Source organism: Trichosurus vulpecula, chromosome 1 (assembly GCF_011100635.1).
Source record: "Trichosurus vulpecula isolate mTriVul1 chromosome 1, mTriVul1.pri, whole genome shotgun sequence".
Classification (NCBI taxonomy): domain Eukaryota; kingdom Metazoa; phylum Chordata; class Mammalia; order Diprotodontia; family Phalangeridae; genus Trichosurus; species Trichosurus vulpecula.
Window position 1 is genome coordinate 535706026 of NC_050573.1, and position 17277 is coordinate 535723302.

A 17277-nucleotide genomic window follows, 5' to 3' on the forward strand; every position below is an offset into this window, starting at 1 on the left:
TTAAATGGCTTAAAGTGGCCTGGCTGTCTACTCTGTGGCTACATCTTCCAGACTTCTGGGCATTGCTATCTGCATGACTGAGACTTCCATTCCCCATGGGGATGAACCCTCTTTTCTGTGTTATTTTCCCCAATTATAATGAGACCTCCTCGGGAGTAGGAACTGAATTTTCCATTTGCAATCACAGCATTTAGCATTTACTACACATAGTAGGTGTTTTATAAATATTCATCCATCCATTCAAAGTGTCACAACTCCAAGTATACAGGGGATAATCACAGGCTGAAACATCTCAGGTTAGAATTCCAGCAATACTGACTTAGCTTTGCATCTTCCAGGGTTTCTAATAGCTATCAATGTGTGAATGTCAGTATTCAGAACAACAGCAACCAGACCCAAATCTGTTTAGGTGGCACATCTCTCTATCAGCAGAACATAACCACCTTGTAAAGGATTGCTGTCACTGCTTTACAATGGATGGGCAAGGGCCCAAAGGGGCAGGTCAAGGTGATACAAAGTGAAATTTGGATAACTGAGGTAAAAAAAAAATCAACTTTGTCTGAAGAATGCAGGAAACTGAGAAAAATCTAAAAATTATGATGGAGACAATTCTCAACTCTTTGCTCCAATCTGGGTGTTTAGACTTCTCTTAGCAGCCCTAGTAGAATTAAGTTGTTAGGTCTAATGTGCAGCTTTCTCATGTGACACTTTGTAGCTCCACAAAGATCTTTGTTTTTCTCCCTATGTAAGTTCCTTGAGAGAAAGGGACTGTTTCACTCTTTTTGCATACTTGTATCCTAAGCAGCCCAGCACATGACATGGCATAAAGCATGAATGTAATAAATGCCTGTTGACTGATGTCTCTGATACAATTATCATGTAAGATAAGATCAACAAATTAGAACCCTTAGGAGTCGTCTGATAAAATAGCATTTTATAGATGAGGAAACTAAGGTCTAGAGAGGTTATAACTTGCCCAGGGTCAACACAGAGTCAGGATTCGAACCCAGGTCCTCCCATAACAATTCCAGAACTTTTCCCACACATCACCATGCTGCATATCCATTACCTGTATACATATTTTATGCCCCTCTTGAACTACTACCTGAGGAAGGAATTTTTATCTTATCTGAACTTTTTATGCCAAGCACAGCACTTTGTATATAAATGATTAAAGAGATATTCAGGGCTCATGTGTGGGCTGTGCCATAAAGATTATATCACCCAAATTAATTCCTAGATTTAATGCTATATGAATCAAATTATCAAGGGGATACTTTATAGACCCAATCACAACACAATGTTCTACACACACACTGTACTTAACGTATTTGTATTAAATGAATGAGTCATGGTGAGCTATCTGGATGCAAATTCAATCTATTTCACCAGGAAACCTTATCATCTCATCCCTTCTTTTAACAGTTTTCTCTATAAAATGCCCCAAACTGACCCCTGGGGAAATGTTTCCTTCATTTAATGTTTCCTTATTTATCCTGCTTCATATCTGTGGCAGGAATCCTGATATCACAGGATTTCACTGCATTTGCCATATAAGGCTACCAGATTTACAAGGAAAATTCAGTGATAGCCCTTTAAGAAAATCAAACTGACACACACTGTTCAGTAGCCCTCCGGGTAAGAACTATCAGACACAATCTCTTCCCCTCTTCCCAGGATCCCAGAAATGAGAGCCATTGTGGCTATAGCTGTGTTGGTGTGCAGTGCTACCTGGAGAGATGAAGAATGTTCTCCACAGTTTCTTGTCTCGTGTGACATCCCTTATCTCCTTGGTCATATTGACCATTCGGCCTGCAACTGGAGGGACACGGCGGAAATCTAGGATTCTGGTAGTAAAAATAACAATAATTAAATGCAAAACATTACAATGAGGCTCTTTTTACATGGCACAAAATAGCTCAACTCAACTGAGTTATTTTTCAGTGAACTGAATGACTTCAATTCCTGTCTTACTGTCTTTGAGACCCAGCCTTAGTTGGAGGACTGCTGGGATTAAGAGCACCCATGGGCACATCCTTCTGCTGCCTCATGTTCTGGAAGATGAAGGACACAAAAGAAACAGGCTACAGGAATGCTGATGGATGTGTCCTTCAGCATTATGTAGTGAAGCATTCTTCCCAACAAAAGTACAAAAGTGATGCTTCTCTGACCCTTAGTTTTTTAAAATGCTATGAATTTTTTTTTCCTTTTAAAAATTCTGAACTTAACCAACACCAAATAAAAGGTGCATTTCCATACATAAAGTAGAACAGGCAGGAAGAAAGGGTTGTACATGAAACTGTGAATCTTTATCATGGAGAGCTTGCTTTTCTTTTTAAGTTTATAATAAATTCAACATATTATTTTCAAAGATGCCCTGCTTGTCTATGTTTCTTACTAACCTTTGCTCTGTTCTGTTCTATGCATTTTAAATGTTTTGATGATGATCCCCTTTTCTTACTTTTCTTTTTCTTTTCCCCCCTCATTTTGGTAACCACCACCTCTAACCTCCCTGGCCTCCCAAAGGAAAGAAAAATAAAACCCTTGTATCAGATATGCATGGTAAAGTAAAACATTAAAACTTTTTAATGGTTGATGTAAGTCTTTATATATTGGAGTATATGCTCCTTCCTTCCTTCTTCCCTTCCTTCCTCTTTTCCTTTCTCCCTCTCTCCCTCCCTTCTTCCCTTTGTTCATTCGTTCATTTATTCTTTCCTTCCTTCCCTCCCTATCTCACCCATGAAAGAACTGAAGTGGCCACTCACGACTGATCCCAATACTGATCAATACAGAAGATTTACCTTGTTCCATTTTTTCCCTTTGATCTGGGACAATTTCCCCTTCCTTAGACAGCTTGGTGGCCCTTCACTCCTGGGGGCTCACCATATTGGTGCTGAACTTAGTGCAGACACCCAACTGGCTTTAACCCTTCTTCAGTCTTGAGCTCATGTGACCCATCAGCTTTAGTCTCCCCAGTAACAGGCGTGTACCATCGTGCCCATCATCCCCTTTTTTCTTAAACGGTGCTCTGAATATAATCTAACCTTTTCCAAATCATCACTGACATAATTAACAAGCATCATTTTTTATACTGTGTTATAAAATAAGCTACTGAGGTGTGAAGGGAATGTTTGCTTTTATATGAAATGACTACAGATTGTTGTTCTGAAGAACTAGAAATCATATGGGAAAATTGGTCTACTTTTCAGTTTTTCTGTCTCTTTTCTTCATAGTCAGCTGTCAGTTTTTGCTGGGGTGCGCAGACCCAAATTTTTAATTTTGTATAGCTCTTTTTGGTGATTCACCTCTCCATGTGCTCAACCATTAAAGAACAGCATAGTTACTTCCTAAAGAATAAAATATATGTGTTTTGTGACTACCGTTTGCCTTTTCTCTGAGGGCTTTTTTTGCTTGCTTATAGGTACAGGCTATATTCCAGATACAGATTACAAGAATTCTGACCTCTAAACAAGTGGAGGATTCACTGTACATATGTGTGCCCCCCCCAAGAGTTTATATCCATAAATTTCCCCAAATCTGTTTAACAAGCTTAAATACACTTATTTGTTTTATTGCTGGAGAACAGATAACATTCTCCTGGAGGAAAAACTCAGGATTTGCACAGAGTGATTTCTCTTTATTGCTTGAGATGCTGAAGGGAGGGAAAGGAGATCTGGGAATCTTCCCTCCCATCATTCACTCTTGCCTGAGTTCTTAATTTTGTGGGCTCCCGGACAGCTGCTTCCTGATCACTATTCTTTCTTGCCCACTGTTCTGCAGGGATGAAAGCTGACTCTCTATAAGAAGGCAACAGGCATTCCAAAAACATTCTGTAAGTAGGTAGGTTCAAATTAATGATATCAGTTGAAGGGAAACAGGGTGAAACATCCCCAAAAGCAGTTCACTGGAAAATGAGTTATCTCGGACTTGGACAGAGCCATTCCTTAGATAGTGAAAATTGGGGTAATCACTCTGGGGTACTCTGTGCTACCGTAAGGAAAATGTGGTTTGAGCTTTCACAGAAGACAAGATGGGGTAGAGGTAGAATGGTGGTGCTAAAAAATAAACCTAGGATCCTCAAATCCTACAATCAAAGCTATAGTGGGGTAGGCTAGCAATATCCTCCTCCCCTATCCCATCCACTGGTACTTTTCCCTGTTTCCTAATCCCACCCACAGATATTTCTTTCTCTTCTTGTCTTAAGACTTTGTACATGTTCTTCCTACTGAGAGAATGTAATCTCCTTGAGGGCAGGAGCTATTTTGATTTTGTCTCCATACTCCTAGCATTTATAGTGTCTGACACTATATTTAGAAATACTTCTTGATTGATTACATGTGGTCTTTCTCTGACACTTCTCCAGTTCCCCCTTCCAGGCTTCTATTTATGTTCACTTTAACTATACTTTATTTCTAAAAAACATTATGGGGTGTGTGTGTGTGTGTGTGTGTGTGTGTGTTTGTGAGAGAGAGAGAGTGAGTGTCCCCTAGGAGGAGGTATGAGACTTCCTCTCCCTCCTCTGAGTTTGGAAAAGTCTTATGTGACTAAATTAAGCTATAGATATACTTTTTACTTAAATTTAGCTCTGTTGAACATTAGAAATTGGTCCACATTTTTGATGCATGTGAGACAATTGTTGGTGAAGGAGGGTGGGGAAGAAGGGAGGGAAAAGCAATCCAATGTTATGTAGAGTTACACTTTATCAGTGTAGGATTCCATGCATTGGTATTCCTCTCACAGAGAACTGAATGATGATGACTCTTTTTTTTTTTTGGTGGGGAACAGATGTAAGGAGGATGGGATGCCCAGACTCACCACGGGTTTATTTGAGCTGAGATTCTGTAATTCAGTGAGGCTAATGATGGGGCAGATGTACTGGGATTGTCAGCAAAGGCAAGAAATGATAGCTTACCTGTCCAGATGAAAGGCAGCAATCTCAGCATTATGTCTTTCATAGTCGGAGAAATAAAAAAAGTCGGGAGGTGTCTCCTGCTCCCTGGTTTGCCTGGGAAGGAAAAAAGAGAGAGACAAAAACAGAAACAGATGAGCCTGAATCTTTATCTCACTGAGGAAGCAATTCTCCCATGGGAATTAATCACTGAAGAAACAATTATTAAGCACCTACTATGTGCCAAGCACTGGCTGAGCTCTCATTGGGCTAAGCTCCGGGGAGACAAACACAAAATGCCCCTGCCCTCAAAGAGCTTATATTCTTTTGGAGGAGACGACACAGACACAGACACAGACACAGACACATACACACACACACATACACGTAATTAGATCAAAAGTATAGACAAGGAAAGAAAAGTCAGTATTACTTGGAAAACGCAGACTTTCCACTACCACATGATTCATTCCCCAAAATTATCAAATAAAACAAACTTTCCTTTGTTCGGAATTTTAGATGCAAAGTGGAGTATAAGCGAATATAACCTGTTTCCATATGATTTTGCTTTGAGTAACTAAAAGATGTTTTGTGGAGAAGAATTGGGATGGGAGGTGGGGAGAGAGGAGTATCCTCTCACCTTCCTCTGGGGATTTCCTGGAAGTTGACCTCTCAAGGTGACCTACAACACCAGAATGAATTAAGGATCAGAATGTTTTGGTCTCTCAGCAAGGGGGACCCTTACCTCTGCATTCCTGCTGACAGAGTCTGTCCCCTGACCCAAATTATCTTCCATTTGGTCTATTTGCCGGTTCTAACACTTACAAGTAATAAAGTGCCTAAGCAGAATGTAAATATCATGAGGGCAGGGATTTTTTTGTTTTGTTTTTTGGTCTTTCTCCCTCCAGCTCTGCCTCACACTATGTCTGTTGTGTTGAACTAAGTTGAATCAGCATGGATTGAGGCTGTGTGTGGTACAGTGGAAAGTTCTCTGGATTTAGAAAGCAGAGGGCCTGGCTGAAGATCCCAGCTCTGCCAATGACTAGCCATGTGCAGTATTGGGTGAGCTGATTTAATACTCCGGATCTCAGTTTCCTTATCTAGCAAAACGAAGGAGAGGGGCTGAACTAGAGGGTCTTTACATCCCCTTCTAAATCTATGACCTTATCTTATGAAATGAATGGGGTCTTGGGCAAATCTGTTTCTTCATCTATAAAAATGCTGGGAGGACAAAATCATAATATCAATCAAGAGTGTGCTGGAGCCAATTGTTAAACTCTCAGTGTGAACATCTACACTTCAGAAATCTACTAACATCATAAATCAGGGCCTGATTTATTATTTTGTTGATTGTCTATAGACTTAATAAAGTAATAAAGTTAATAGTGCAAATTAAACTGTGTGCACATCCCCCCTCCTGTTGTTATTCTGTTGTTTCAATCATGTCCAGCTCTTCATGACCCCATTTGGGGTTTTCTTGGCAAAGGTACTGGTGATTCACCATTTCCTTCACCAGCTCATTTTACAGATGAGGAAACTGAGGCAAACAGGGTGAAGTGACTTGTCCAGGGTCACACAGCTACTAAGTGTCTGAGACCAGATTTGAACTCAGGAAGGCAAGTCTTTCTGATTCCAAGCCCTGCATTCTATCCACTGAGTTACGTTGATGCCCAAGGGAGTTTCCTTACAGTGATGAAATTACATGTATGAACCAAAATAAAATTAAAAAAAAAACCACAATGCCCCTCCCCCCACCACAATAACTGAAATCTAGGCAGAATTTTAAGACTGATAAAGTGTTTTGCAAATGTCATGTGATTTTATCCTTACAACAATCCTGTAGAGTAATAGGAGGCATTTATTAATTCCATTTTATGGATGGGGAAACTGAAATTCAAGGAGAGTAGATGGCTGGCTTACCCAGGATCATCCAACTACTAAGTGGCAGAGGCAGCATCTGAACCCACATCTCTGCTGATTCCAAGCCCTGTGCTCTTCCCACAGTACTATGCTGAATCACAGTAAAAATATAAACAAACTACTTTTTGGCAAGTCAGTGACTCATCTCTATACATATATATCCCCACAGCTGAGCATCAGTTTCTCTCCTCTCTCTGGCATGGGCCCTACCATCTCTGAAATAAAAGCCATGATTTTGAGGCAGCCATCCGAGCCTAACATATTTCCTTCCTTTAGGAAGAAAGGTAGCCATCAACCAGGTTCTCTTCTGAAACACTTCTCCTGGGACTTCCAAAGCCTGATAAGTGAGATCCTGCTCTGGAGGCATGGGAGATTATTGTTTGTTCATTTTCAGAGCCAGGAAAATGAAAGTCACAGATTTCACCATGTAAACATAAGATGTTAATATTAAACTCAGCCTCCCTAAGTCCACATAAATAATCCAATCTATTCACTCCCTTGCCAAAGGTAAATAATTGCCGTCTGCCGACAATACCTAGCTCTTCGACAGTACACACAGCTGGGGTGGGTAGTGTATCTGTCAAACACCCAGGCACCTGCTTGGAGGGGCTGCTGGGACAGCCTCTTGTTCACAGTGACACACTCCAGTGATTTCCTCTGTACAAGAGACTGGAGCAGATTGGACCAGGAGCCAGGAGATTTGTCAGGATTTGTGGTCCAATGAGCACTTCTTCATCCAGGTGATGCCAATTGTCTGCTCCCGCTGGAACAGCTGGGACCAACTCCACTGAGCTTGGGTCCTTTCCCAAAGTGATGCTCAGAAGCATCAGGGAGAGGATCCAGGATCTCTGGCATCTATCCCTAATGCTGCTTATAGCTCTCCATTCCTCTTGGTCATCTTGGCCTTCAATGCCCCTAATCTCTCAGGCGCTCGACAATCTACCTTCCAACAGTACTGCAGAATCTCAGTGTTGGAAAGACTTCAGAGATCATCAGTGGCTAATGCCTACATGGACTGCCTCCTGGTGCCTAGCCCCAACCTGCTCAAGAATCTTCCTCTGGTGCCTTGTCTGTCTATTTTGTTGCTGACTTTGGGTTTCCTCTAGCTCTCAATTTTCGTGATTGCTCTTCTGGATGTTGGGATTCATCCAGATCTCCTGGTTTCTGCTTTTTTTTTTTTTTTGCTCTGAACAGATACTTTTAGTTACTCACACTCTGGCCTTGAAGTTTTAGAGAATCCATCAATCATCCCATCTATCAGTTAGCATTTATTAAGTACCAACTAGGCTATGAACTATACTAGGTTTCAAGATTACAATAAGCTTACACTCTGTTGGGGAGTGACAACATGTAAAAATACGCGTGCATGTATATTGATCTATCTATATCAATACATCTATATCTATATCTCTCTCATATATGTATGTATATATATATATATATATATATATATATATATATATATATATATGGAGAGAGAGAGAGAAAGAGAAAGAGAGAGAGAGAGAGAGAGAGAGAAACTATGAACTTCTTGAGAATAGGCACTGTTTTTTCCCTTTCTGTCTTTGCTAGCACTTAACATATGGTGCCTAGCACAAAGCAGGTGCTTAATAAATCCACTTTGGTGTATGTATATACTTGTGCATACATGAGCATACATATCACATATGTCTTTACAAAATAACTGGGGGCTACTAGGGGCTGGGTGGCAGTCAGGAAAGACTTCATTTAGAAGGTAGTAAATGAGCCAAGTTTTGAAGGAAACAGTGCTTTCAAAAAGGCAGAGGAGGGAAAGCATTCCAGGTACTGGGGATAGCTTGTCCACAAAGGTAGGAGATGTTTTACTATGTGTGACGAGGAGGAGCAGGGTCAGTCTAGTTAGACTACAGGGTTTGGAAGGGGAGGAAGGTATAAGTTGGAGACCTTTCAAAACCAGAGAGGAATTGATATTTGATCCTACAGGCGATAGGGTGCCACCAGGAAATTTCACAGCCAAAAGGAGGTCCTAAAGATCGTTTAGTCCAACCCCTTTATTTGAAAAAGAAATGAGCATTTACTAAGTGCCTAAAGTGTGCCAGACACTGTGCTAAGCACTGTACAAATATTATCTCAGCTGATTCTCATGACAATCTTGGGAGATAGGTGTTATTATTATCCCCATTTTACAGATGGAAAAATACTGAAACAGAAGTTCAGTGATTTTCTCAGGGTCACACAGCTAGTAAGCATTTAGGAAAGGAATTGACCTTGTTATTCTGATTCTAGGCACAGCTCTCTGTCTACCGTACCACCTAATAAACCAAGTCAGCCAGCATTTATTAAGCAACTACTACATAGTACACTGTGCAAAGTGCTGGGAAAGAAAGGAAGCAGGGGACAGTCTAATGGGGGGGCGGGGAACAACATGCCAACAACTATGGACAATGCTATCTATATATAGCGGGAAGGCGCTAAGATTAAGGATGATAGGGAAAGGCTAAGACTTGAAGGAAGCCTGGGAGGCCAAGAGGCAGAAGCAAGGAGAGAGAAAGTTCCAGGCACGGAATTTTCTAATGGTTAGCTAAGACTATCAAAGCCAAAAGTCACATGTTTAGTTAGCAGCAGAGCCAAGCCTAGAAGCCAGGTCACCTGGCTTCCCACCTCACTACATGGCCACTGGTAACAGATAAAGCCTTCAAGACCAGAAGCCAAGTTATGACTTCAGATTACAAACTCAGCCTGCTGTTACTGACCTTAGCAAAGCAAGACGTGTTTGGTGAAGACAATACTAGAAGAAAAGATGGCTAACAAGGGATGTATTGTCAGAGCCCAAATATCCACTTTTCCCTCAGGTGGAAGGTGAAAAACTTCCAAACTAGCTCCTCCTATGAGGAGACAAAATTTGAAAACCCATTAAGAGAAAGGGGACACACCCAATTCCTTCCCTCCCGCACTTACAAATATTACTTGAGTTAGCTGATAGGCATCAGAAAATTTGTTCAAGTAAATAAACCACTTCCATCTGTTGCTTTAAAAAACAAAATCTCCTGGAGAGATGAAATATAACACAACTGTTCCTTCACAAAGAAAACTTGGTTCAGAAAATACAATGTAATCTTACTCTTTACAGAGCATAATGAGAAAAAGGAAATAACTTCTTTGGGCTTGTTTCCTCATCTGTAAAATCGAAAGGTTTGGACAAAGTGACCTGAATTCTAATCTGTGACCCTATGAAATGGACATTCTGGTTCATGGCCACTCCTCTTGACAATTAATGATCACCACTACGATTCTACCAGTTGAAACCCAGGCAAAGAGCAGGAAGGAACTGGAAAAATCAGTCAGTTCAGGGATTCTTAACCTTTTAGCTCATGGACCCCTTCTCCTTTCAAAAGAATGTTTTCAAAAACATAAAATGAAATATACACAATTGTGAAGGAAACCAATTATCCTGAAAGACAGTTATCAAGATATTAACAACAATAAAAACAGATTCACAGACCTCAGGTTAAGAACCTCCAAACTAGTTCAAAACTCTCATCTCGGAGGAGGTAACTGAAGTTCAGAGACTTGACTTGCTCAGCTCAGAGACAGAACCAAGAGCATAGAACACAGATGATCTTTCTTCCAAGGCTTATGCCTGTCACTCACTACACCTTGGCTGGAGGCCAAGGGACTTTACCCTTTCAAGGTAAAAGAAGGGGGATTTTATTCCTTATGCCCACATTGGGGGTGGGGGTGAGGGGAGAGTGGTGGGGGTGGGGGGAGATTGGTGAGGATAGGGGGATAGAAGGTGAACACTATCTGTTATTTAATCTAGTAAGGAAGCCAGGTGGTAGCTTCCCAAATCCGTGCCTTTGGCCACCTTTCCTGGGAACTTCCCTTCCATTTTTCATTCATACCAGATATAAATAACCAATAACAGCTTGAGATCCTCTCTTCTCTGGTAGTATCTGGAGTTCAACTGGAGCCAAAGTCTTGGGGATTAAGTTAAAGGGATTAAGTTCTAATGGGGGAATTCTAGGTACCAGCCAGTTGCCTAGAAGGCTGGATTTTCCACCTTAAGGCATTTCAAGTGCCATGGAAAATCATAATGCTTAGGTTATGAGTTCTAATCTTTTCCCTCTCTACCCAACCCTGCCACCACGCAGTTATTTCTAGAGCACTTATTACAGACCCTATGATAAGGCTGTGGGTGGGATGCTGACACTCAGAAGGGGCCCACTTGCTATTCTCTGGAAACAATTTTCTATCTCCCACTTTCATGCCTCTGAAAAGCTGTCCCCTGTGCTTGGGAGGCGCCATCTCCTCCTCACCTCCACCACTCAGAACCTGTAGTTTGCCTTAGGGATCCGTTCAAGTACCACCCTCCGTAGGAGGTCTTCCCCTCCCTTCCTGCCCCCTCCCCCACATATCTCCCTGCTGCCTTTAAATTATTTTTTGTGCTTATTCTCTCTCTCTCTCCCTCACTTTCTCCCACTCTCTCTTTCTCCTTCCTCTCCTTCCCTCTTCTCTTCCTCCTCCCCCCTCTCTCTTTTTCTCCTTCTCCCTCCCTCCCTCTTTCTAATATATATGTATGCAAGTATGTATATTGTATTTATTCAAGATCATAGATTGAGAGCTCTAAGGGTCCTCCAAAGCCCTTTATTACACTTACACACACACACACACACACACACACACACACGCATTTTATAGATGAAAGGGGGAGACTCTGAGACAACGATAATAATACCATTTATATAGCACATACTATATGCCAGGCACTGTGCTAAGTACTTTACAATTATCATCTCATTTGATTCTCACAAAAACTCTGGTAGGTGCTATAATTATCGCCATTTTAAAGACAAAGAAACTGAGGCAAATAGGTAAAGTGACTTGCCCAGGGTCACATAGCCAGTATGTGTTTGAGGCCACATTTGAACTCAAGTCTTTCTGACTCTAAGCAAGGTTATACAAGTAGTGAGTTGTCAGAGATAGGATTTGAACTCAGGTTTTCTGAATCTACTACCTTTATTTACCACTATATCATGGTGACTGATTCATGGTTAATTGTGCTTAACTGAAGGAGCACCTCTGCTCCAGATGAGTCCTGGCCTATGTTTACGAAAGTGCTAGAGTTTAACACCCTCCTATGCAAAACACTGATGGCCAGTACAGGCCAATCCCAGCTGGGACAATGACATCCTCCTTCCAGTGAAATGAGCCTGTCCTTGAAATCTTTTTCAGACTGATAAGACCTCCCAGAAATTGTGCTCCTCTGGAATATAAGATTGTCCTCACCCCATGATGAAAGACTAAAGTTAGCTTTTCTATAGCCTGGAAAATTAGATTCCCCTCATCACTCAATCCACAAATATTTGTTAAGTTACCTGCTGTGTGCAAGGCTTTGTGATAAGTACTGCAGGGGGGTGAAGAGTAATATGGATGATATGGATGATAAGTGCCCTGGGGGTTCCAAGGAAAGACAAAGACAGAGAAACAGAGAGCAAGAGAGACAGACAGGGAGATATAGAGGGATAGAAACAAACACACAGAGAGAGACAGAAACAGAGACACAGAGAGAGAGAAGAAACCGAGACAGAGAGAGAGGAAAGAGAAAAAGACAGGAGGAGGGAAGGAGGAAGAGAGAGAAGGGAAAAGAGAGAGGAGGAGAAAAGGAAGAAGAGAGAGAAGGGGGGGAAGGGAGGGAAAGGGGGGAAGAGAGAGAGGAAGAGGGAGAAAGAGAGAGAGAAAGGGGGGAGAGAGAGAGAGAGGAGAGAGAGAGAGAGAGAGAGAGAGAGAGAGAGAGAGAGAGAGAGAGAGAGAGAGAGAACTGAAGAATGAGGCACTCTGGAAAGGTTTCATGAGGGATGTGGAATATGAGCAGGGCCCAGAGCACAGGCTGCTTTTATGGGTGGAAAGGGGGTGAAAGGAGTAGCATTTCACATGTTGGGATCCTTCCTCTCCACACTGTCCAGTGACCAATTTACTCCCACGGAGCTCCTGATTTGTACCAAAGATTAGACCTCGAAGAAGAAAATGATGTCTGCTGTTTATTTGGGGATTATTTTTCTTTTACAAGCTTTCTATCTGCACTCTCTCTCTAGGCAGCACAGAAACATCAAACAATCTGGCATAGTCTTCTACATCCTGCTACCCTAACCTCATTTATTCATCTCTCACTCTCTCTCTTTTTAAACATTAATCATCCGAAAACAGCACACGCTAGCTTCTGTTTCCTAATTACACTATTTTCCATCCTCTTGGTATATCTGACAAAAGCACAGAGATTTTAGGAAAATTCTGTCATTGGAAATCAAGGCCATAGAGCTTGGTGGGACCCTAGAGATCCCCACCCCTGCTTCATCATTTTAAAGATGAAGGCCCAGAGAGAAATGTCTTGCCAAAATTACAGTTCATTACAGTTGCAGGGCTGCAATTAGAACGCAGGATTCTTGACTCCCAGACCTGTGCCCCTTCCTCTACATCACACTGGGTCTAGGTACAAAAAAGGATAAAGGAAATTATGACTTGGGGAGGTGGGGAGGGTGGAATAAATATGACATAAGGCCTGATTCGTAAAAATTAGAAGGGAATTTTATGTTTGGGATTTTAATGTTTTGAGGAAACTGACTGTGTCACTTGGTGAGCCAAACAGAATGCTCTCTATTGTTAAAGAGACTCCTCATATTATGATTATTAGAGTATTCCTTGTTGCCTTCTAGTTATTTTGAGTGGGGGCAAAGAGACACCTTGCTGCAAAATGGTTAAGAGATCTGTCCTGAGTCAGGAGACTTTTTGGCTCATGTCTTTGCAGCGAAGGCACTTCCTAGGAAGCTATGTAGGTAAAGGGTGAATCACTTTACTTCTCTGAGACTCAGCTTCCTTCTCTGTAAAATGAGAGATAGTTGCATTCAGGGGCAGCTAGGTGGCACAGTGGACAGAGTGCCAGGCCTGGAGTCAGGAAGACACATCTTCCTGAGTTCAAATCTGGCTTCAGGCACTAGCTATGTGACCCTGGGCAAGCCACTGCACCCTTCCTTACATGTAAAATGAGCTGGAGAAGGAAATGGCAAACGACTCTAGTATCTTTGCCAAGAAAACCCCTAATGAGGTCACAAAGAGTTGGACACAACTGAAAATGACTGAACGACAACGGTTTTCATTATTTACAAGGCTGTTAAGGAAATACCTTTAAAACCTTAAAGAGTACAGAAATAATAATGATGATAATAAAAACAAAAACAAAAGTAAACATGTCATTCTCTACCTTAATAGACTCCCACCTGCCTCTGTTCAATCTGCAGCTAGGCATCACAGTGAATAGAGCCCTAGGCCTGGAGTCAGAGAGACCTGAGTTAAAATCTGGCCTCTGACACTTACTAGCTGGGAAGCCCTGGGCAAGTCACTTAACCTCTGTGCCCCAGTTTCCTCAACTGTAAAACAGGGATAATAACAGTATTTACCCTGCAGGGTTGTTGTGAGGATCGAATGAAACAATATTTGTAAAGCCCTTAGTACGGTGCCTGTCACATAGTAAGGACTAATAATAAATTAATATTATTAAGGTAATAAATGCTTATTTCCTTCCTTCCTTCCTATCTTTGTAGCTTCGTTATGTATTATTTCCCTTCCTGTGCTCTCACTGTGACCAAATTGACCTTGTCTCTGTCCCTCACATATAGCACCCCACCTGCAGTCTCCATGGTTTGCACAGGCAATCTCCCACGCTTGGAACGTCCTCCCTCATGACTTCCCCCACCTTCAAAGAGGTCCTGCCTTCCGTTAGAATGCAGCTTAGGTGCAAGCACGTATAAGAAGCCTGTCCTTTTGGATCTGTTCTATACGCATTCATATATGTACATGGTGTCTCCCCTTCAGTTCAAGTTCCTTGAGACCTGGGATTTTTTCATTTTTTGTCTTTGTATCTTCAGTGCCTGGCACAAAGTAGATGCTTAAGAAATTCTTGTCAACGGAGCAAATGCCAGGCACCACCCAGTCAGGCAGAACAATAGGAATTGCTAAAAGGGGCACCGGTAGGTCGGGGGACTGAAGCCAGGAGGTAGTTTAGTGGAATCAACAGGTTCCAATTTTTTCAATTCAAAACTGACCTGACCCTTAAAAACAAGGCCAGTCCCTCCACTGACCTGAACTTGAGATTGAAATGAACATGGCCTGATTTTGTCTCCAAGCATTAGGGGAAGCTAGAAGTAGTCAAATGGGAAGGTGAAGATGACCAGATGAGATATAGCAGCCTGCCACTCTTTTTGATTCTCTTGTTTCCTGTGGCCAGTGCAGAGGCCTTATGATTCTCCTGGTCAGCTCTGACAGCAGTTTTCTCTCTCTGTCTGTCCCTCCCTTTACCTCCCCACCTCCATCTCTTCTTCCCTTTTCTCTTGTACTCTGTCTCTTTGTTTCTCCTTCTCTCCCTGTCTCTGTCTCTGTCTTTCCCTCCTTCTCTCTTACTCTCTCTGTCTCCTTGTTCCTCCTTCTCTCCCTCTCCCTCTTCCTCTCTGTCTCTTCCTCTCTCTCTCTCTCTCTCTCTCTCTCTCTCTCTCTCTCTCTCTCTCTCTGTCTGTCTCTCTCTGTCTCTCTGTCTCTCTCTCTCACTGTCTTTCCCTCCTTCTCTCTTACTCTCTCTGTCTCTTTGTTCCTCCTTCTCTCCCTCTCTCTCTTCCTCTCTCCCTCCCCTCCCTCCCCACTTCCACATGATCTTATATCAGAAAAGCAAGCCCTTGGAGAAGCAACGAATTGTACTCCAATCCATCTGCTTTACAAGAATGAATGTGACTGTGCATCATTAGGATAACTGTTAAAAATAATATTCTTAATTTATAGAGTCATTTTTTGATAGAGATGCTAAAAATTTCCTCAAGCATCCACATGCACTCAAGTTTCAAGTGAATTCCCCTCCTTAGGTTTTCTTGAGAGCAGGGATAGTTGCATTCTTTGTATCAGAATGAATGAAAACTCACTTATATTAAATGCTATGTACTGTGCTGTGTCAAGTACTGTATTAAGCACTCAGTATACAGAAAAACCAAGAGTGAGTCCCATCTCTCAAGGAGTTTACATTCTAACAGGAGGATTCAATAGCAGGACAGATGGAAATGACTTTGGATTTCTTTTTTCTTGTTGTTTCAGTACTTGGTAGGTAACTTGGACCAAAAGCACTAGTTTATATTTTTCTGCCCAGCCAGGCAGCTGATTTCCTTCCAAGAGACACTATCTACCCATGTACTGCTTATGGCAGCCTAGAATTTGGTGGGGTCTCTCTAGGCGGTTACTCCCTTAGATGGTGGCTTCTAGGCTGGTAACTCCAGCACCAAGCACAATGCTTGGCTCGTAGCAGGTGCTAAATCAATACCTTTGACTGACTGATTTTCATTATTAACAGACTGGTGGAGAGTCATCCATCTTACTGAAATCCAGTCCAAAATAAAGTTGTCAGTAACTTGGTAACAAACCCTAAGAATTACTGTTTGGGAAAGTGATTCCTTCCTAGAAGAGGATTTTTTTTTTATTATAACAGACTGGTAGAGATTGAAGAGTAGTATTGATAATACCATAGTCTGGGGAACAGAATGGGTAATGATTGCTAGATGCGCCCGTCTAACATCATTGGCCAGTGAGTTCTGAGTAAAGGGCTTAAGTCAGTACTGGTGGCATGGAGGCAGTTCTAATGAAACTTGCTGTTTGCATGGCTCACATCAGTGTATAGTACATAGAAAGTCACTTAAAGCACATGCTGCTTTTAAACAACTGGGAGTGTGTGTGCGCGCGCGCGTGTGTGCAAGCATGAAGATAAATGTGGAGGAGGGAGTGAGCAAGAAGAAACTCCGGTGGTAACGACAGTAGTAGTGGTCAGCATTCATATAGTACTTTATGGTTTGAAAGGTGCTTCGTCCACGTTATCTCACCGGAGCCTCACAATAACCCTGGAAGTTAAGTGGTGTTACCATTTCTATTTTATAGATGAGGAAACTGAGGCTGAGAGAGGCTGCCCAGAGTCCCAGAGCTGCTAAGTGTCAAAGGCAGGATTTGAACTCAGGTCTGCTTTATCTACTCAACCACCAAGCTGCTGCCTTGAAAGTGGTAAAAATAGAAATAAGAAGATGGGTTCAAATCCTGACTCTTTCACTTGCTAGATGCATGAACCTGGGTTAAGAGTTTTAAACATTCTGGCCCCAGTTTTGTCATCTATAATGTGAGGACCAGACTAGATGATCTATCTCCTAGGGGCTTTCCAAGTGAAATTTCTGAATTTTAGCCTACCTTCAAAACTCTCCCTTTCCAAAACAGGAGCAAAAAATGCTACTTCTTTATATTGTAGAAACTCTGCATTTTTTAAGGGCATACACTAAAGCACGGTAATCAAGGACTGCTTAATGAAAATTCACATTACTTATTTTCTCTTTGTAAACATACATGCACGTATGTGCACATATTTGTAACTATGCAGATTTAATTAGCTTCCTTGCACTCAAACTGTCCATCTAAAATCA

The 17277-nt window shown here is 41.8% G+C and overlaps 1 protein-coding gene across 1 annotated transcript in view; it reads right to left on the reverse strand.

Moving 5' to 3' along the window:
* FAM20C (FAM20C golgi associated secretory pathway kinase) overlaps positions 1-17277 on the reverse strand; it is a 149620-nt gene that overhangs the window by 30070 nt on the left and 102273 nt on the right. Inside the window, exons 4-5 of the mRNA XM_036741366.1 lie at positions 4913-5005; positions 1732-1847 (exon numbers count right to left, since the gene is read on the reverse strand). Coding sequence (XP_036597261.1) covers positions 1732-1847; positions 4913-5005 — 209 coding nt within the window. The remainder of the gene's footprint in view (positions 1-1731; positions 1848-4912; positions 5006-17277) is intronic.